At 60.0% G+C, this 21013-nt stretch overlaps 1 protein-coding gene across 1 annotated transcript in view; it reads right to left on the bottom strand.

Moving 5' to 3' along the window:
* Positions 1-21013, bottom strand: part of MPPED1 (metallophosphoesterase domain containing 1) — a 64024-nt gene that overhangs the window by 14057 nt on the left and 28954 nt on the right. Inside the window, exon 3 of the mRNA XM_076006929.1 lies at positions 9940-10165. Within this exon, the coding sequence (XP_075863044.1) occupies positions 9940-10165 (226 nt within the window). The remainder of the gene's footprint in view (positions 1-9939; positions 10166-21013) is intronic.

Consider the following 21013-nt stretch of genomic DNA (forward strand, 5'->3'; position numbering starts at 1 on the left):
CCCGACGTGCGGGACCGCTCGTCTTTTGTTTCGCCGGGACGTGCGGCGGGAGGAAGGCAGATGACTCGTCTCAAACATTAATCTCATGTAGGATCGTGTGCACGTGTGAGGGGCGCTCCGCAAAGAAAAGCAGCAGCGCAAAATCAGCTTTCTCTGGGCACGTGAAGGAAGAAAAGACAGGAAGCGGCAAGAGAGAAAGCGTGCGCGCGTGAATGTGAGTGCATCACGGCTGTGTGAATGCACGCGTGCATTGTGCATGTGTGTGTGTGTGAAAGTGTACACGTGTGTGCATGTGTGTGAATGTCTGAGTATATCATGATTGTGTGCACACATGCATGTGTGTGCATGTGCGTGTGTATACAAGTGCATGTGTGTATGTGTGAGTGTGAATGTCTGTGAGTTTGTGATTGTGTAAATGCATGCATGTATGTGTGTGCATATATGTGTGAATATGTGTGTGAAAGTGTGCGTGTGTACATGTGCATGTGTGTGTGAATGTCTGAGTATATCATGATTGTGTGAATGCATGCACATATGTGTGTGTAAGTGAACATATGTATGCATGTGCATATGTGTGAACATGTGTGTGAACGTGTGCATTTGTGTGCATGTGTGCGTGTGTGTGTGTGCAGGCAGCACAGCAAGGGACCAGCGATGGTGAGGAAGTTCTGTCCCTGCATCAGAACTCGGCAAGTGCTGCTACGTTGGGCACAAGATTCTAAGAGCCCAGTGGGGAAGTGCAGGGAGGGAAGGGAGCAGCCACGGGACCATGTACGGTGGACACTTCTGGGTCCCCGGGGCCCCCCAAACTGTGCCCTGTGCCAAGCTCCTGGGTCACAGGATGGCCCGTCGTGGGGAGGCTTGGGGCGGGCTCTACAGTGTGCCCTGGACGACAGGGTTGACGGCCACCCCTGACAGACGCAGGCAGTTCCTCCCTCTCGGCTCAAGACAGGCCTGGGAAATACTGTCCCAGGCTAGGAATACATGGAAGGGGACAGGAATCAGGAGCCCAAAGTCCAGCCCCAACAGGGCTGCGGGAGGCTGGGCTGGGGAGGCGGGGAAGCAGCTGCCCACCGGCTGGTCAGGGCCGGCCGCGCGGGAGCTGACCGAGCCTGGACACCGGGCTGGGACCCGCCACCGCATCTTCCCGGGACTGAGAGCGCGGCCTGGCTAGAGCGGCGCAGGCCTTACGTGGCCGCTGTAACGTGGGGAGGGACACGGCCCTGCCTTGCCCTGCTGCCAGGCAGGCTGGGGACCGTGTGCAGGCAGCAGCTCCCGGGAAGTTTGCGGAGCGCAGGGTCTCAGCGTGAGCGGGAAGGGAAAGCCTTTGCCGCGGCTGCTGGAACAAACTGGGGTGGCCACAGCGCACGCGGAAGCCGCCCTGAAATACAAGACACGTCACAACGCTGCTCCAGATGCAAAGGGACTGTGGCATCTGAGCAGGGGACGCAGGTCCTCACGGCTGAGGCCGCAAGAGAGAAAGAGCCTCCGCCGTTAAGGGGGAGACGGACTCGCGACCCACCCGAGAAGCTGGGCCCAGGGGCCTCGGGAAGAGAGCGGGCCGGAAAGGCCGCCCGAGGGCCACGGGCAGGGCGGGACCCGGAACGCCAGGCCTCCAGCGGGGCTGTCCTCCGCGTCAGCTGTGCCGTCCGGGAAGCCACAGGCCAGGAAATCCAGGCGAAGTGGTCCCTGCCGGGGACACATGCAGACTGAGGCAGACACAATCCCAAGAGGCACCCCCGAACCAGGCCACACCCCCAACCAGGCCACACACCCCCAACCAGGCCACACCCCCCAACCAGGCCACACACCCCCAACCAGGCCACACACCCCCAACCAGACCACACCCCCCCAACCAGGCCACACCCCCCCAACCAGGCCACACACCCCCAACCAGACCACACCCCCCAACCAGACCACACACCCCCCAACCAGACCACACACCCCCCAACCAGACCACACACCCCCAACCAGGCCACACACCCCCAACCAGGCCACACACCCCCAACCAGGCCACACACCCCCAACCAGGCCACACACCCCCAACCAGGCCACACACCCCCAACCAGGCCACACCCCCCAACCAGACCACACACCCCCAACCAGGCCACACACCCCAACCAGACCACACACCCCCCAACCAGACCACACACCCCAACCAGACCACACACCCCCAACCAGACCACACACCCCCAACCAGGCCACACACCCCCAACCAGGCCACACACCCCCAACCAGGCCACACACCCCCAACCAGGCCACACCCCCCAACCAGACCACACACCCCCCAACCAGACCACACACCCCAACCAGACCACACACCCCCAACCAGACCACACACCCCCAACCAGGCCACACACCCCCAACCAGACCACACACCCCCAACCAGGCCACACACCCCCAACCAGACCACACACCCCCAACCAGACCACACACCCCCAACCAGACCACACACCCCCAACCAGGCCACACACCCCCAACCAGGCCACACACCCCCAACCAGACCACACACCCCCAACCAGACCACACACCCCCAACCAGGCCACACACCCCCAACCAGGCCACACACCCCCAACCAGACCACACACCCCCAACCAGACCACACACCCCCAACCAGACCACACACCCCCAACCAGACCACACACCCCCAACCAGGCCACACACCCCCAACCAGGCCACACACCCCCAACCAGACCACACTCCCCCAACCAGATTACACATCCCCAACTGGCCACACCCCCAGCAAGGTCACACCCCCAAACCCGGCCACACCCCTAAACAGGATTCCCCCAGAGAGAAGCATGCAATCCAAAATTACAATATCCCAAAGGCAGACAGAATTACTGGACAGAGGCTAAAAAATAAATGTTTTTTAAAACATTGAAAATGTTTCTTAAGAGAAAGAGTGAAGGATTTGGGGCCAGGTGCTTGGCCCACTCCCCAGGCGGAGCCGGGAGGAAGGGCCGCCGGCCAGGGCGCCGCAGGGCGGGCAGTCCACACTGGCCTCGCGGTCCACACTGGCCTCGCGGTCCACACTGGCCTCGCGGGGCTTCCTGGAGAGGGCGGCGCTGCTGGGCGGCCTTGGAGCCCGGGTGGAACACGGCCATGGGGCGGGGCCCAGTCGGGCAGGTGGCCTCGGCCACGCCAGCCACAGCCGGGGCAGCAGGAGCCGCCCCAGGGCTGGCCAGGAACCCGGCCACCCGCACCCCAGTGGGGACCCGGCCCCGTTCTGGTGAGACGCATCGGACAGGCGAGGAGGACGCCAGGGATCCGTGACAACACCCTGTGTCCGTTTCTCTACAAAGGATGTTTATAAAGTTTCAAAAGAAGAAATTTCGCAGCTTGCTGTGCACGGCCCTGGGCAGGACCCCGTCCTTCCACCGCCAGGCCCTGCCTGGCCGCCCGACTTCCTCGGGACCTCACGGCGCCGCCACGTGGGGCCCCCACCCACCCAACAGGCCAACTGTGAGCGAGGGCAGGGACAGGGACGGAGAGGGCAGACCGCCCAGACCCGGCCGAGCCTCCCGGGGCGGCTCTGCCCCGAGGCTGGGGCTGCACACACACCACCTTCATCGCCCCTCCCAACCTCGGTGGTCTCTGCGGCCCGCAGCAGGCGTGTGGGTGCCCGCTGGGTGCCAGGCGACACACACACGTGTCCTCCTTGAATCCTGAGAAAAACGCCGCCAGGGGACCGTCCCTGCTGCCATTGCACAGAAAGCCTAGATTCCGCCCCCAGGTTAAGCGCCTGGGGCCGCACGCCAGGACAAGTGCCCCAGAACGGCCGCCTGGCCCCTGGCCACCTGGGGGCGCGGACCCCAGGCCCTGGCGTCCCAGACTCCCCTGCTGGCCCTGAGGCTCAGCCCCACCGGGCGGCAGCCAGACCTCTGCGCCGAGAACCAGGATCCGAGCCCAGAGCCCAGCGACGGCCCGCAGCCACTTCTCAAAGTTTAATGTCTCAGCAGGTTTAGATTCCTTCTTTCAAAATACCAGAAGTAATTAGACCAGATGGACTCGCCGCGTGCCAATTTCACTCTCTCGCTCAGTCTCTTTTTTAAAAAAAAATCAAGGCCGTTTTCAGTTAAATGAGAACAAAAAATGCATCCAAAACCCATAAATGAATACGGTATGTATACGGGATTTTTTTTTAACACTTAGGATCTGGTAACAGCTGAGTTCTTCCTCTTCTCCTGCAGTTGGTTCCCGCCCCCTTCCTCTAAGCCGCGGAGGCCCAGTGCCGAGGCTGCGCCCGAGGGCCACAGAGCCCGGAGGGGCAGCACCAACTGCAGCCCCAGTGAGACTCTCACCCTTCCCTGGCACCCAGACGAGGGGCGGCGGGAAGGGGGCCCTGCTCGGGGAGGCAGGACGCAGGATCTGGGCTGGGCACGGCTTCGGCCTGGGGTGGCGGGGATGGCACTGCAGGGGCCATGCGGCAAGCCCGGCGGACCTTGCTTCAGAGCAAGGAGGCCGAGGCCGGAACCAGCGGGCAGAGAGCTGGTGGGGACCGAGAGGAGGCCGCAGAGACAGTCGAACACAGGACGTGCAGGCCCGGCCTTGACTGTAACTGGGTCTGTGGCCTGCCGTCCATCACTGGTTCATCCACTCAACAAATATTTACTGCGATGGGCTGGACAGCGCAGCAGGCACCGGCGTCGGGTCCACAGGAGAGGGAGACTCAGGTCCCTCCCTGGCGGAGCTGCAAATGTCCTAGCAGGAAAAGAGCTACTGAAGAAATCGGGAACTGCTGCAGTCAGCGCGGCGGCCCGCCCCACGGGACCGGTGAGCAGGGCGCGAGCCGAGCGCAGGCGCCGCGTGCGGATGGGGCACGGGCGGGGCAGGCAGAGGACGGGCGCTCTGCCCACGGCCCGGCCAGTGGTGTCCACCTGGGAAAGCCCAGAACGGGACCCCTGCCCCACACCGTCAACACCGTCATTTCTGGCGGATCCCACGCCCAGACGTGAAAGGCGGAACGACGCACGTTCTGCAAGGCGCTGCGGAAACCCACGTTCACGGCTGTGGGCGAGGGAGGTGCCCTCAGCAGGGCGCCAGCACCAGTCACCGCGAAGAGAGACGCCGAGACGTGTGACCACGCCGAGGTCTAAAGCTCTGTCCACCCGAAGGCTCTGCTGAGACAGGGAGGGCGGGTCACGGGGTGGGGAGCTACGTGTGGCGTCACAGCTGCAAAAGGGCTCGTGCGCGCAGCGCCCATGCAGGGTCCCCGCGAACCGTTAGAACAAGACGGAGGAGCGGCTGCTGTTCTAGATGGGCGAAGACAAGCACTCCACAGAATTGCGAATCTAAGTGGACAACAAACACGCGGAAGGTTCTCGGTTTCTCTGGTCAACAGGCGAGGGCAGAGGAGAGCCGCGCCGGACGCCAGCGCACGCCGTCGGGACGGGTACAACGTGACGGCCCTGCAACCCCGAGTGCAGGTGACAGGCGGGTGCGGCACTGCGGGCAGGGGAAGGGACGGGCACGCCCGCTTTGGAAGCAGCGCAGGCCGGGCGCGGTGGCTCACGCCTGTAATCCTAGCACTTTGGGAGGCCGAGGCGGGAGGATCACTGGAGCCCAGGAGTTCGAGGCTGCAGGAGCTATGATGACACCCCTGCAGCCTGGGTGACAGAGCAAGACCCTGTCTCTTATATTAACAAAAAAAGAAGAAGAAAAGAAAAGTCTCCTGCCTCTCGGCAGCTCCTGCGCGCGGCCTTGGTAAAGGCGCCCGGCCACAGGCCACTGCGAGGACCGATGAGCCAGGAAGCGAGCACTGGCCGCGCCAAGCCCGCAAGCACAGGCGTCGACAGTCGCGGGCCCCGGGCTGTTCCCTCCGCCTGCCTCGGCCTTCCCCAGCCCCGTGGCTGCCTGTGTCCCTTCAGCCCCGGCTGTCCCGTGGGAAGCCCTCCCGACCCGCTCCCGGGCCTCTCTTCCTGGCTCCCGCTGAACCAAGACCTGGCCCGGCTGCACGTCTCCCCGAGAGCCTGGACCCCAAGGCAGGGCCGCGCCCGTTCGTGCCCCGTCCCAGGCTCACCGGGATACGACACACACTTGACAAATGAACTGACACATTCGCTCCTGAGCTCACGAGACCCCCGGGCCTCAGTTTCCCCACAGGGCCAGGGAGGCCTGTGTGCGTCCTACGGCGCCCTGGCACACAGGAAGAGTCCGGGAGAGGACACAGTGGCCTCCACCCTGGAGGACCCCTCGCTGTGTGGCCCTGGGCCAGCCACATGCCCCCGCCAGGCCTCCACTTGCCCTTCTGTAAAAGGGGCACTTGTAGCCCCCACTAGACAGAGGGACCAGAGAGGCTGAGTCACTTGCCCAAAGTCACACAGCTAACAGGTGGCAGCACCCCAATTTGAACCACCCATGCTGTGGCTCTGTGGCAGGGACCCAGCTTCCCAGGCCCCCAGGCCCCCAGGCCCAGGGGCAGGCGGCAGCCGGAGCTGCTCAGGGTTAATTCCCTGTCGCCACAGAAGCAGATGCGAGCAATCAGCTCACACCAGTTGGAGATGCAGTGACACCTGCCCAGCAAACGAGCCGGGTCTCGCCTCCCGCCACCTGCTCCCCCAGCCCCAGTCGGGGCCTGAGAGACCACGGCTGCCCCGGCGCGGCCGGCGCGTGGGGCGGGAAGGGGCCGCTCAGCCCTCGGCGTTAAGAGCTGTAAATGACGTCAGCCCCACGCAGAGCCTGGCACGTAACAGGGGCTCGGATGTGTGGCTCCTCCTCCACCACGGAAACCCCACAATGCTTCTGGCCCCCGTTCAAATGCCCCCTCCAACAGGGAGCCCTCCCGGGTCTCACCAGGCCCTCCTGGAGCAGGGTCGCAGGGCCCCCGAAGCCGTCTCCTGGGTGCGGTCCCACTCCGGGCCGTGTGCGTGCGCCCGGCTGGTGGGGGTCAAGGAGAAAGCGCCACTTGTACTCGGGCCCCGGGGGCAACTGGGAACGGGGGAGTCCAGAGCTGCTCACGCTGGAAGCCACAGGAGCCAAAGCAGGTCAAACTGGTGGCGTGGCCAACAGCCACCTCGCCGGGCCTCGGGCCCTCGGTGCAGAGGGCCACAGGGCTGGGCCCCCCGCGCCTGGCGAGCCGGTTGGCAGGGGGCTCTTCAGAGCCCAGCGTCGAGGCGCACAGGGCTGCTCTGGGGTAGGGGCAGGACCCCTAGAGACGCCTGCCAGCCCCATCCCCACCGTCCTCCACCCACACTGGGCTCCAGCAAGGCCGCGCGGAGGGCGGGCTCTCGGCAGGTAGCGAGGACCACGTGTCCGTCCTGGCACCGGGCTCAGCTGGACCCTCATGGCACCTTTACAGCCACCCTCTGGAGGAGGCACACTGTCACCTCCACTTTGCAGAGGAGGAAACTGAGGCACAAGGAGGTTAAGTGACTCACCCAGGGTCTCCCTGCCAGTAAAAGGTGAGGCCAAGTTTGAGCGCAGTTTGGTTCCCAAGCCATGCTCTTGACCTCTACAAAATACAACTTTAAAAAAAAGAAGCGTGGGGGAGGGGCGAGACCACTGGGCAAGGAGATTCCGCCCAGACTGCTGGGCTCCCCGCTGCCCTCTACACCTGCTCTTCCACCCCCTCCTTCCTGCACCTCACCCTGCAGCCCTCCCCGCGCCCGCTCAGCTCCAGGCTGTGCTCGCCCTGGGCCCTCCTAGAACGCCCTCCTCCTCAGTTTTGCCTGACCAGACCTCTCCCCAGGTCTGGGCTCCCGTGACCTGCTAGGCAGATTCGCTGCCTCCTCTCCTCTCCCCGCCTTGCCCTTGGTACCAAGTGCACTGCGTCCTTGAGAGCCCCAGAGGTCCCCGTCTGGGACCTCATAGGCCACAGGAAAGGTTCACAGAGACCATGTTCATCATGAGGACCAAGGAGATGACAGCAGGCACCTGCTGGGGCCCAGGAAGACAGGACAGCACCTGGCTTGGCAGATGGGACCAGGTCCTAAGTCTGCCTGCAGCCTCCAGCCACCAGGTCACCATGTGGCACCAGCCAGGGAGCCCAGGGGTTTCCCAGTTGCAGACTGTTGGCAGTAGCTCTCCCTGAAGTCCCCCCACGATACAGTCCCCCAAATGACCCTCAGCCTCCCTGCCTGTGCTGCTCCAGCTGATAGAGCAGCCTCAGGTCATGCTATCCCCACATTGCCCCCTCTCTGCCTGGGAATTCCCTTCTCTTCCCTTCAGGCTCAAGTCAGCACGCCTCCTCCAGGGAGCCTTCCAGGATCAAGCCACACTATGAAGCACATATGGTCTCTCCTTTCTGTGTATGGGACCTGCCTCACCCTGCCAGCACTTGGCACCATCACCATTGTCTTAATCATCAACATCATCACCACCACCATCATCACCATCATCACCATCACTATCACCATGATCACCATGATCACCATCATCACCACCACCATCATCACCATCATCACCATCACCACCATCACTATCACCATGATCACCATCATCACCATGATCACTATCATCACCATCATCACCACCACCATCATCATCATCATCATAATCATAACTATCACCACCACCATCATCTCCACTGTCACCATCATCATCATCATAATCATAACTATCACCATCATCGTCATCACCATCATCACCATCGTCACCATCACCATCATCACCATCATCACTATCGTCACCATCACCATGATCACCATCGTCACTATCACCGTCATCACCATCACCATCAACATCACCACCATCATCACCACCACCACCATCATCATCATCATCACCATCACCACCATCACCACCACCACCACCATCACCATCATCACCACCACCATCATCATCATCACCATCATCAACATCATCACCATCACCATCATTATCACCATCATCATCATCATCACCATCAACATCATCACCATCACCATCACCATCATCATCATCATCACCATCATCAACATCATCACCATCATCAACATCATCACCATCACCATCATCATCACCATCACCATCATCATCACCATCATCATCATCATCACCATCACCATCACCATCATCACATCACCACTATCATCCTCACCATCACCATCATCACCATCACCACCATCACCATCACCATCATCATCACCATCATCATCACCATCACCATCATCATCACCATCATCCTCACCATCACCATCACATCATATCACCATCACCATCATCATCATCACCATCATCACCACCACCATCACCATCATCATCACCATCATCATCATCACCATCATCACCATCACCATCATCATCACCATCATCCTCACCATCACCATCATCATCACCATCACCATCATCCTCACCATCATCATCATCATCACCATCATCATCATCACCATCATCATCACCACCACCATCACCATCATCACCAAGGCTCCCACAGACACAACGACATCACACGGAACACTCGTGACCTGTTCTCACCTTGATCCCCACGAAGCCAGGTGAGCTCAGAGCAGAGGCACAATCACTTTGTCCCACACAGAGAATCCGGGCATGTGTGTGTGTTTCTAAACAGCTGCCACCCTCGTAGAGTCAATCAGGCTTTCAGCCACCCATGAAAATTCCGACTGCCCTTCCTCAGTCGGGCTGCTCGATCGTCGCCCCCACGCACCCCGGAGGGGAAGGAAGACAAGCGCTGGGCAGGGTCCCTAGCTCCCCAGAATGACGGCTGAAACGGGTAGCTCTAGAACCGAGCTGCCCAGGCTTAATCCCAGCTCTGCCCCTTCCTAGCCGCGTGACCTTCCACAGGTCCTCACCCTCCCTGTGCCCCAGGCTCCTCACCTGAAAACTGAAGATGACAGCAGCACCCGCCTGCATGTGGCGCAGCGCAGGGCACAGCGGGCATTGCTGCCGCCCGCTTGGCCCGGGAAGCCGCAGCCCCGGGGGCGCCCGAGAGCGCGCCCCGGCCTCTGCAGCCGCCCCCCGCGGCGCTCCGCCCAGCCCCAGCCCGGCGCGGCCACTCACCACGGGGAGCCGTAGACCCTGAAGCCGCGCACGGTGACCTCCGAGTCCTGCAGGTAGATGCAGTTGGTCAGCAGCGACTGCACGTTCTCGTAGCTCTCGGGCTTCAGCTTCGACACGGACGGGAAGTAGTAAAAGTCCTGCTTGATGAGGTCGGCCATGAACTCCTGGTCAAAGGTCAGCTCGTGGTTGCCGGCGATCACGATCTTGTACTCGTAGGGCAGGCTGCCTGCAGGGCGGACAGGGACAGACGCACGGCGCTCGGCTGTGGGCCCTTCGGGAAGCCACGGCACGTCCACGGGGTGGGGGCAGACGGGACCTGCCCGAATCGCTGGTAGGGGCACCCCTGCTGCTGCCCCCCAACCGCTGTCCTCGGACCACTGTCCCCGAGGCCCTGCCTGCCCCGGTGTCAGCCCCTGAGACCAGTGGGAGGAGGCCGGACAGGGCCCCCAACTCCGCCAAGCCACGCACAAGGCAAAGGCCCCGGCTGTGGAGCCAGCTGACCTGGGTCCAAACCCCGGTCCCGTCACCTCTCACCTAGGCAAGTTACTTAACCTCGCTGAGCCTCAGTTTCCCCTCTGATCAGATGGCTGAGCCTGGCGACTGCCCCTTCCCAGGGGATAAAGGGAGCTCAGCCTGCCCCGAGCCCCTTCCCCGGGACTCCCCTCGCTCCTCATCCTCCCGGGCACCGTGGTCTGTCTCCTGGGGACCCTGACAGTCCAGGTCAGCAGAGCCTTCCCCACCCTTGACCATGACGTGAATCGCTAGCTGTCCCGCCACGTGAGTGTTCCTCGGGAACCAAGCTCCGGAAATGCCTCTGCCCCGTGCACCGAGGACCGCGGGTCTAACTGGAAACTGAGGCCCACGGTGTGGGGTCGGAGCGGAGATCTGTGCGCAGACTCCGCCCCAGCAAGTGCCGAGCAAGGAGCGGGGCCCCCAGCCCCAGGTTGGGCCCCAGGGAAGGGCAGGTGGGGTCCACGGCTGAACAACAAGCCGTGTGCTGGAACAACCACGGCTACTACTTTCTAACCACGGTGACGCAGAAGAGTCCAGAACACAGATATAGACTTCCCCACGCCCCGCCCCAGGAGGGACCTGCACTGTCGTCCAGTCACATGCCTGTGACCACGGCAATGGCCAACTCGCAGACCGGCCACCCGGTGGGCCAGCCGTGGGGACGGGGGCAGGAGCCCAGAGGCAAGAGGCAGAAGCCAGTCTACTCGTCGCCTGCTCGCCACCCAGACTTCTCCACAGGTCTGGGAGAAGAGTGTGCCCCCTGCTTCCGTGTTCATCAGCTCGGGAGGCCTTGGGCACTCCACAGCCGTGGGCTCTCGGCTCCGGCAGCGGGTCCCAGGCCCCGCTCTGCTACTACCCAGCTGTACAGTGTCACCTGTCCGTGCCTCGGTTTCCTCGCCTGTAAAACGAGAACAGCAACACCTACCTCGCAAGGCTGTTCTCGAAAGATAAAGAACGGAAAAGCACAAAACTTTTTATGTTAAAAAAAAAAAAACCAAAAAGTCAGCTTCCCTGAGCCGGAGTTTGCAAACTAGAAGCGTGTAGGCCAGACCCGCCCACAGACTTATTTTGTTCAGCACAACCTTTTCTTTCTTGAATTTGAATTTGTTGCCAACATTAAACATTTGAGAGATTCCCGATAACACTTCATTATCTGTTTTCTAAAAATAAATAAGTGAAAGGTAACATCTGGCAGTCCTGGGCCAGGCAGGAGGTGCTGGGTGTCTGTGTCCCCTCAGATAGGGTGGAAACGTCCAGTCTGCCCCAGACCCCGCCTGTCCCTACTGCCTCACACCAGGGCCGCATCGCTCATTGTAAGGTGCTGCCCACTCACGGTGGGCGTTTGGCTTCCTGGTCCCTGCCATAGTTGCTGAAGGGGACAGACGTGGCCCCTGGCCGGGGACATCAATCAGGCCAGAGGTGAAGCTCTCCACGCCCCTCCCTCCCAGCCCCATACTCCTGTCTCTCCGCGCACCCCACCCATCGGCCCGGCCGGGGCACTGAGCAGTCTGCTCCTTCCCGTCACCGGAGACCTCAGGAACACAGGAGCACGCGTGACCCCAGCAGGAGTCCAGCCAAGGAGGCCACCAACAGCACCCAGCGCGCCCTGGTGCAGAGAAACCTGCGGCCGCGCCCAGGCCGCGGGGAGGAGGGTTAGCGCCCCGACCCCTCCGAGGCCTCTAGGCCACAGCCAAAGCGTGGCGGCCCTCGCTGGGCCCTCCCCGACACACGGCGCTGGGGAGGCGGTAGCGCACCCGCCCTTCCTGCTCCGGAGCCGCCCGAGCCAGGGGCCGCAGCACACACACGTATTTACGTCGGGTCTCTGACGGGGGGGGGGGGGATGATGGCTGGTCTCCCTCCCTCCCGGGCAAGCATGCACGCAAAGCCAGGCAGCCGGCAGCCGCCACCACCTGCTGGGGGACACCCCCATGGTCTGGTCTCCCCCACAAGGTGGGTGCCCCGTGGCGCGGCGGCAGGGGCGTGTCATCTGCGAACTCGGACCCGCCCGGCACCACGTCCCTCTGAGCTGCAGGCCCAGCCACAAGCGTGCCGTCTGTGTGTCCGCCTGGCCCCGGCAGCTCGCACCAGCGCCCAAGCTTCAAAGACACCTAAGCGTTGCTCCCCCTCGTCACAGCGGGGACCACCGAGGCTCGCAGACCTGCCTGGGGTGACACAAGTCAATGCCAAAATGACGGACAATTATTACAATTGCAGAGGACAGCGGCGGACACTGGGTGGCCCCTGTGGCATAGCCTGAGGCTCACTCTGAACCATCCGGCCAACTTGCCTCACCCTGGGCGACGGACAGATGGACGGACGGATGGGTGGACGAGCAGGAGGCTGGTTCATAGATTGACAGATACACAGACAGATACATAGATTGACAGATGGGTGGATGGACGCATTTATCAATCCACCCGTCCTTAGACAGGGCTGACTGTCTCCTCTCTGCCGGCTGACCCCCGTGTCCCCCCTTTTCCTCCAGCTGTCCCTGCAGGGCATGCTTTTCCGACCCACCCCCTCACCCAGTCCTGAGTGCCCGCCTCCGAATCTTCCCCAGCCGCACCTGCTCTCTAGCGGGGGAGGGGACAGAACCCAAGCTCTGGCGTGGCCTGACCCCCACAGGGTGGGAGGAGGCGTCCCCTCCTCTGCTCCAGGGCTGCTACCTCTGTTGTTCCAGCCCAAGGCTGCATTCGTCTCCCAGCACTCGCATCACCCTGCGGCTTTTACCGGCCCGACTGAGGACAGAACGCCCGGCGACCGTCGCGCGTAGATTCTTCTCCACCCTCCACCTGGGCGGGAATGGGGGGGGGGTCTGGGGGCCTCAACCAACGGACTGATGCCAGGGGCTCTGGGGAGGGGTGAGATGACCACGGAATCTTCCGCCCAACGCCTGCACACAGAGGGAGGCAATGCTGTTCCCCTTGCCGTTCCCTGCAGCACACAAGGCTGACACATAGGGAGCCGCCTCGGGGACCCGTGGGAACAGCTGCCCTCATAGGACCCTGGGGGGCAGGGTTCTCCAGGCGGGTGTGGGAGGGATCAGGCGGCGTGGACCTTGGAGCCCAGACACGCCAGCACCCGTGGACCAAGAGGGGGCACAGCTGTCCGAGGGCACCCAGGCTGGCACAGCAGGTGCGGCGGGGGGGGGGGCTGGCCTTGGCAAGCCTCAGAGAGGGGATAGATGGGTCCAAATGGCTTTTCTCACCCCCTCTCCTCGTCAACCCAACAGAAGCTAGGAATCCCCTCAGCCTACCCATCCCAAAGCCCACCGAGCCAGCCCTCTCTTTCGTCCCTGACCCTGTGCCGGGGGTAAAGCCAGCCCTGGTCAGCTCTCCACAAGCCCTGCTGGGGCACACACCCAGTCCCAGACCAGGCGCGGCTCTGCTGGAGACACGGGGGACAAGACACAGCGGAGAGGCCTGCAGGGCGTCCAGGCCACGCCACTCATTGGGAAGAGGGGGCAACTGAAGCTCAGACGGCGGAAGGGACTTGCCCAGGACCACACAGCAAGACAGTGGCGAGCTGGGACTGGAACCCCGGCTCCTGCTCGTGGACGCCTGAACGACGGCCAGCCCCTGGCAGGACATGCCCAACAGGCGGATGGCTTGGGACACTGGAAGGAACTGAGGACATGCGGGAAGGACGGAGCAGGGACTGCAGCCCAGGCCAGGTCCTGCCACTGGAGACACGCCGGCCAGGCCCTGCTGGGTGGGCCAGGACACTGAGTCACCTCCCACTCTCCGACACAAGCACCATGTCCGAGACACGAAAGCAGCCCTGTCCCCCTGCTTTACGGAGCTGGGGACAATGACGTGTGTTCTGCACGATGGCGTTCACACCTGCTCCCCAAACGCCTCCCTCTCGGCCAGGGTGCCAGCCATGCCCGCACGAGCGGTGGGTTTCCTGCGGGGTCGCCAGCCATGCCCGCACGAGCGGTGGGTTTCCTGCGGGGTCGCCAGCCATGCCCGCACGAGCCGTGGGTTTCCTGCGGGTGAAGCGACCACTGTGCAGTGACCGGCTAAGCCGCCGAGGCTGCCCCGGCTTTAACCCTTCCACTGCCACGTGCGTCTGCCCAGAGGGCCTGCGCCCCACACGCAGCGCACGTGAGCGAGCCTGGATGGCGTGCAGGGAGGGCGTGGGGCGGACGCAAGCGGAAATCTCTGCTGTTGGTGCTTCCGAGATTAATCTCCCTCCGAAAGGTTACAATTCTTCACTGCTAACACTTACCCATCCCATTTAGCAGAAAGTGCTGCCTCCAAACTGCATCATCTGTTAAATTCAACAAGGTATGTGCGAGCTCCTCCGCCATCCGCGCGTTCCCGGCGGAGTTTTAGTGTTCTCCAAATGCGGCGACAAGCAGGAAGGTGCCCACTGACGGCTGCTCCCGCCCATTCCCATCTCGCGGAGCGCAGCGGAGGGGGATGGAATAAAGAGCCGGCATAACGATCTCTGATTGCGTTTTTAGTGCGTCTTTGACAGTTCTGTGTTTAAACGCTGGCGGTGTCTGGGAGGTTCGCACCAGCAGGCTTCCCGGCGCCGTCTGGGACGGGGCCGCTCGGGCCGCCGACGGGTCTCGGGGCTCAGGGATCCCGCGGCTGGCCGCGCAGAGAGTTCTGGACGGTGCGGGGCAGCGGCGGGCCGGGCGCAGGAGCACAAAGCCGCCGCGGATGCCCATGAGGGGCCCTGCACCCCGGCCTGTGATTGGCACTTTGCATTCGATGCTTCCGGGCCCCAGCCGGCTCGGGCCGCCCTTCCCGTGGCACGGAGGACAGGAAGGGTGTGGCCCGCGGGGCCTCCACCCAGCTCTACCTCCCACCGGCCCTCTGGAGGGGGTGAGAGCCCTCACCTCCCTGAGCCTCAGTGTCCCCAAGAAAGGATGTCCACAGGGAACTTGTGACAGTCGAGCCAGGGCAGACACACAGAGCCCCGTGGTGCACTTACGTGGGGACGGGGGGCTTTGACGCAGGTTTGGTAAGACACACAGACACAGAGACCACTGTCGTGAGGGAGGTTGATGGGCACTGTTCCCCTGGAAACAGCCACCCCACGCCAGGCAAGGCCACGTGGGAAGCACCAGGTCACTCAGGAGGGGGAGGGGAAAACGTGGGCAAGAGCCTCTGCTGTGGTTCCAGAAGGGAGGGACGGGCGAGGCAGGGAAAATAGGCTGGGGCCTGGGGGGTTAGATAATTCGGGCAGGCTCTGGGGCAGGGGGGCTGTCCCCAGCTGTCTGGGGCTGGCCCTGCAGTGATCAGGCAGGTGGACCGCGGCCCCACAAGGGGGTGGCTGGGTGTGGGCTGAGGCGTGGTGGGTGTGCGTGTGCGTGTGGAAGGCAAGTTGTTTGCTGCCTGGAGGAACTGGGTAACCCCGGAGGGGCAGTCCCCCAGGGCCAGCAAGGCTTCAGATGCCCAACATCAGAAAGCAGAAACTAAGAGGCAAGGCTGATGGAAACTGGACGGCTGCCGATCTCACTGCACTATGGGCCATTTAGGAGGATTAACGCTGCAATCTGTCACACGCCCCAGACCTGAGGGCTGCCACACCAGAGATGCAAACAGACTCTAGAAGGTCAGGCCACCTGCCCGGGGCCACACAGCGGCTCGTGGGAGCCCAGGGCGGCCACGACACCCCCTGTGGACAGATGCGTCCTGGGACAGCAGACCTGCCACCAGGTCCGGGCCACCAGCCTGGCCGAGCCCGGGGTCCCGTGTGGGGCGTCTGGACGCGCCACTCAGCATTGGCGCCGTATTTAAAAGGCAAATGGGATTTTTCTTCTGTTCCATCCTAATAGCCAAAATGTTTAACTTTCAAACATTTGGTTTTCCAGGGAAATGTTTTAGAAACAGGAACATTTAGTCCCAATCATGTTCACTGCTTGCTGCCATTGCTGCTGCAGAGCCCAAACGGCTTAGGCTGAAAAGGACAGCCCAGAGTTTCCCGGTTTCCCCCCAGAGTGAAGGCTGCCTGTGGCCAGAAGGACCTGCGGGAAGCTCATTGGAAGCCGAGTCTGGCAGATCACAGGTGCCCCAAGGCATTCACGAAAGGCCCCCAGTGGCCTCAGGCCAGCGCAGGTGGTAATCACGGGTGCTGGGGGTGGTGGCACCCCCTGCTGGTGCTCTGACCTCACCTCTGGCCACTCTGGGCTGCACAGGCCTCCTGACGTTGGCTCATGCTGTTCCACGCACCCGGGATCCCCTTCCTGCCCTGCCTTCTAAGTCAGCTCCAGCTCCACTCACCCTTGATTAGTCGGCCCAGAGCCACCTCCTCCAAGACACCTTCCAAGAGCAGCCTCTTCCCCAACCCTAGCAGGGTAACAGGTGCCGCTACAGCACTGTCGCACCCCCGGGCGGGCTGTGCGACCACTGCCAGCTGGCATGTCTGCTCCCCCAGCCTGCGAGCCCCAAGGCTGGCCCTGCCGCTTGCTCTCTCTGCCCTCGGCCAGGGCGTGGTGACAATAGGTGCTCAATCCCCAGGCACTGAACCCACGAGGTGTCACTGTCCGCTTGTGACAGACGGCAAGGGCCAGGGAGTCACATGACTCACCCAGGGTCTCCCGAGCAGTCGGCTGCAGGATGTCCTGGGAGGCCAAGTGAAGGCCACGCACGTAGCCACCGTTGTCAAGACAGGTCAGCCTGTTGGGTGGCAGCTCCGAACTGCCACGGTTTTGAATCTCGGCAGACATGGAGCGTCCGTGGCATGAAGGCCTGTGCCACAGCCGGTGCCACGAGGCCGCGGGACAGCCCTGGGCTGGGAGTCGAGACGCTGGGTTCAGCTCAGCTCTGCTGCCACCTCACCGTGGGACCTGGGGAGCAGCCCTTCCCCTCCTTGGGCCTCAGTTTCCCCATCTGTCCATGAGGAGGTGGTATAAAGGTCCTGACCGTGACAGCCCCGTCAGCTCTCTGAGACCCTCCAGGCGGGTATGCATATGGTGCCGGGGGGGGGGGGGGGGCGCCCAAGCAGGGTGCTGATGGGGTCAGACAGAGGACCTCAGGGCACTCACACATGCCTGTCACTGAAACCTATGAAATCCACAATAAAGGAACGAAAAAGCAAGGCCCTCTGAGGGCCGACGTCTGGAGGCTGGAAGGAGACAGATGAGTGGACCGGCTCAGCTGAGAAGAGAAAACTGAAGCCAAAGTCCTGGGAGGGGGACCAGGGAAGGGCGGCCACAAGATGCGAACCGAGCTGTGGCCAGAGCCCAGGGGTCTCAGGGACTAGGAGCCCAGGAGCTGCAGCCTGACCTGGAGCCGTATTAGCAGTCAGGCCCCACCCGGTGACCGCCCCCTCCACCCCTCCCCAGCAGAGGGTGTGTTCTCAGGGTGACCGAGACGCCAGGGAGCCGCGCTGGGGAGTAGCAGGGCCCAGGGAGACGGGCAGTGAGGCCGGGGCTGAACAACAGGAGCTTACAGTGAAACGCAGACACAGTGACTGCAGAGACCCCGGCCCGCGTGCCCTCTCAGCCCTCAAATCCAGCAGCCGGGCTTACAAACTGGGGACTGAGAAGAGCAACAGGCTGGGGAGGAAAAGTCTACAGATGTCAACATGGGAGGGTCCCCCAAGACACGGCCAGGTCCCTGTGACGCCACCCCCCCACACACACACACGCGCGCACGGCTTACCAACAGCCACACGCGTCCCGTTCGCACACACAAACACACCTGTCATCAGGCCTCTGAGAAACCCCACGCTGAACACAGAGGCCAAAGCAAACAGAAGAAAGGAAACCAGAGGAAACAGGGCTGAGGCAGGAAAAAAATTTTTACTCTACAATTAACACCCTTGGTGAGATAATAGAAGGTATTCCACCAGTGAAATTGTAGCAGGGTGTGCTTACAAAAGAAATAAAAATGTAGCAGGATTTTTTTGAAATTTGGCTACAGAGTGGGAAGATGGCGTTGAGGAAATCCAACAGGGACTAAAACAAAAAGACAATGAAGTGAGTAACAGGTGAGAAAAGGTAAGAAAATCAAAACCAGATGTCAACATCTAAGTACTATGAGCTGCAGAAAAAGAAGTCACAGAAAGCAGACATCAGGAAAGTCAGAAAACAATTTGAGAAAATGTCCCGGAATTAAAGGAAAACATTTGCTCCACTAAAAGATTGCCCAGAAAAATGAATAAAGAAAGACCCAGCCCTAAAGCACACTGTCCAGACACACAACGGGTCACATACAAAGAGTGGGGAATCCCAAAGCCAATGGAATTTTCCACAGTGACACTGGACGCTAAACTTTGGAAATGGAGCGATGCCTCCCCGAGTCTGAAGGAAAATGACTTGCAACCGAGGATTCTACACTTAGACGAACTATCAGTTAAGGCTGAGGACAGAATGAAGACTTCTTCTGACATGCAAGTCTGCCAGACATTTATCTCGCAGGCACTCTTTCTCAGAAAGCTACTACGGGGTGTATTCCACCGAAATGAGGGAGCAAACCAAAAAAAAAAAAAGAAGCCACTGGATCCCAGAACCAGGGGCTCCCAGACAGAAAAGAGGCGATGAGAGACGGTGGCCATCCCAGGCTATGATGTGGGCAGGACTGGATACCGATCAGTCCCAACAGGAGCAGGGCTCGGAGGCTCCCGCAGGTAAACCTACAAGAGAAACATGCCCCAGCACACCTCTCCACACTGCTGGGGGCAGTTAAAGCCCTGCAGGAGACTTAGGCATGCACTATGACGGGTACACAGAACCACAAGCAAAGTAATTAGCTACTTTAGGAAAAATAACAAGTCACAAAATGAATATTCAACCAAAAACTGTGTTAGGAATATATTAAAAGGATAGGCAAAAAGACATCTCTGCGAGTGAGGAGACTAAATCTCTAAAGCTTCATTCTTCCTTGTATGAACTTTAAAAGTAATGTATAAAATTGAAAAATCAAAAGAGCAATCTCAGGTTTTTCCTTAGAGAAACAGGTACAGAAGGAGGCAGCTCCAGAGCTGCTGCACTGGGGAGGGAGCTGCCATCTTCATCCCAAGTCTTGCAGTACCTCGTGACTTACGTGCACATGCATTACCTAAATGCAAATAACGCATCCACTAAAGCAAAAGGCATAGGGGGCCAGGTGCTCTCATCCACTTCCTAACTCTGTCTAGGGCGGCCTGACCTCCTACTTGCTCTGCCCCTTGCTCAAAATCTAGCACCCAAGCAGCCTGGGCCACCAGTTAAGACTGACGGAAAGAACAGGTAGAAAACCTAAGTGGCTGATTCCTCTGAGGGTCCGAGTGCTGGGATTACCCTGGCACCAGGTTGAAAGGCAGGCGATCCAGGTAAGCAGCTCCTCACCTGGGCAGGTCAGACAGCCACTAATGACACCATAGCTGTCACCTGCCCTATTTCTAATCCTCACAACAGTCCCACAAAATGGGCAGTACTTTCTGGCAGATGAAGAAACTGGGGCTCTGTGAAGTCCAGTGACTACATGATTGATATGCAGAGAAGTGGGAATTTGAACCCAGGTCCCTCAGAAGCTGAAGCCCACAATTTCTCCCTCTCTATCATAACCACATAGACATTACATATTCTTGCGTTTTTCATTAAATGTTTCTCAAAAAAAAGAAAAAGAAAAAGAGCATCGCCTTATATTTGAGTCTATACAATGTATCCATTTTTATTAGTTCTCAATGACTTTATTTTAAGCAACATAACAATCTGGGGAAGACCCTGTGACCACTGTGAACATAAAGCAATACAGAGAAGCTCTTTGAGGACAGAGGATAAGGACCTTCGAGCACATGCTCCTCCACAAAGGCAATGACAACACCGACAAAAATGGCCAAAAATCCATTTTTTTAGAATTCCGGAGATTAACCAAAGGTTTGCAACAATCCAAAGGACATATATTTAAGAAAAACAGTGCAGCTTTGTGGCATTCTAACTTACCCTATTCCCATCCTCTCCCCAGTCCTATAGTAGCCTGAAAACCAGCAGCCTCAGAAATATCGTAGCTGTGAAAAACAGCGGCCCACCAGCCACTGGAGGGGGTAAAATAGCTTGGGGGCTCCCCAGAATTCCCCATCCATAAAGAACTGTCACTATTTAACATGTAAAGCCCCATTCACAGGATTTGAGCTGACTTTTTTTGAGCTGACTCAGAGCTTGTGCAATAAGGAAAGCCTAAAACCACAGCGTTTGTTGAAAACAATCAGTGGCAGTTGTTTAACGTCACAGTTTCCCAAGGAGGGAATACCAGCTGGGGCAAACAAGAACCTAGCCAAAAAAAAAAAACTCAAAAAGAAAATCTGGGAAATGAGGTGTCCACAGGAGATCTAGAGGATCATGGTCATGTGCATGGTTGTATGCATGACCAGGAAAGCTAGAAAAGCCATCACCACTCACCTCTCGTTGACCTTGAAGCTCCACAAATGCAAGAAGTGGAGGCTTTTTTGAAAAATGCCAGAGTGTCAAGGTCATGGCCCAACACAATAGCTGGGAGCTCTTCGCCAAATGATGGGAGACTTAATAGTTCGCAGCATGTAAGGAAATCTCTAACCATTCATTAGCTGACAAGTTAACCAAGCAGAGACTTTAGTAGCTGCCCACTCATGAGAAAGAATACAA

The sequence above is a fragment of the Microcebus murinus genome, chromosome 10 (assembly GCF_040939455.1).
Source record: "Microcebus murinus isolate Inina chromosome 10, M.murinus_Inina_mat1.0, whole genome shotgun sequence".
NCBI lineage: Eukaryota > Metazoa > Chordata > Mammalia > Primates > Cheirogaleidae > Microcebus > Microcebus murinus.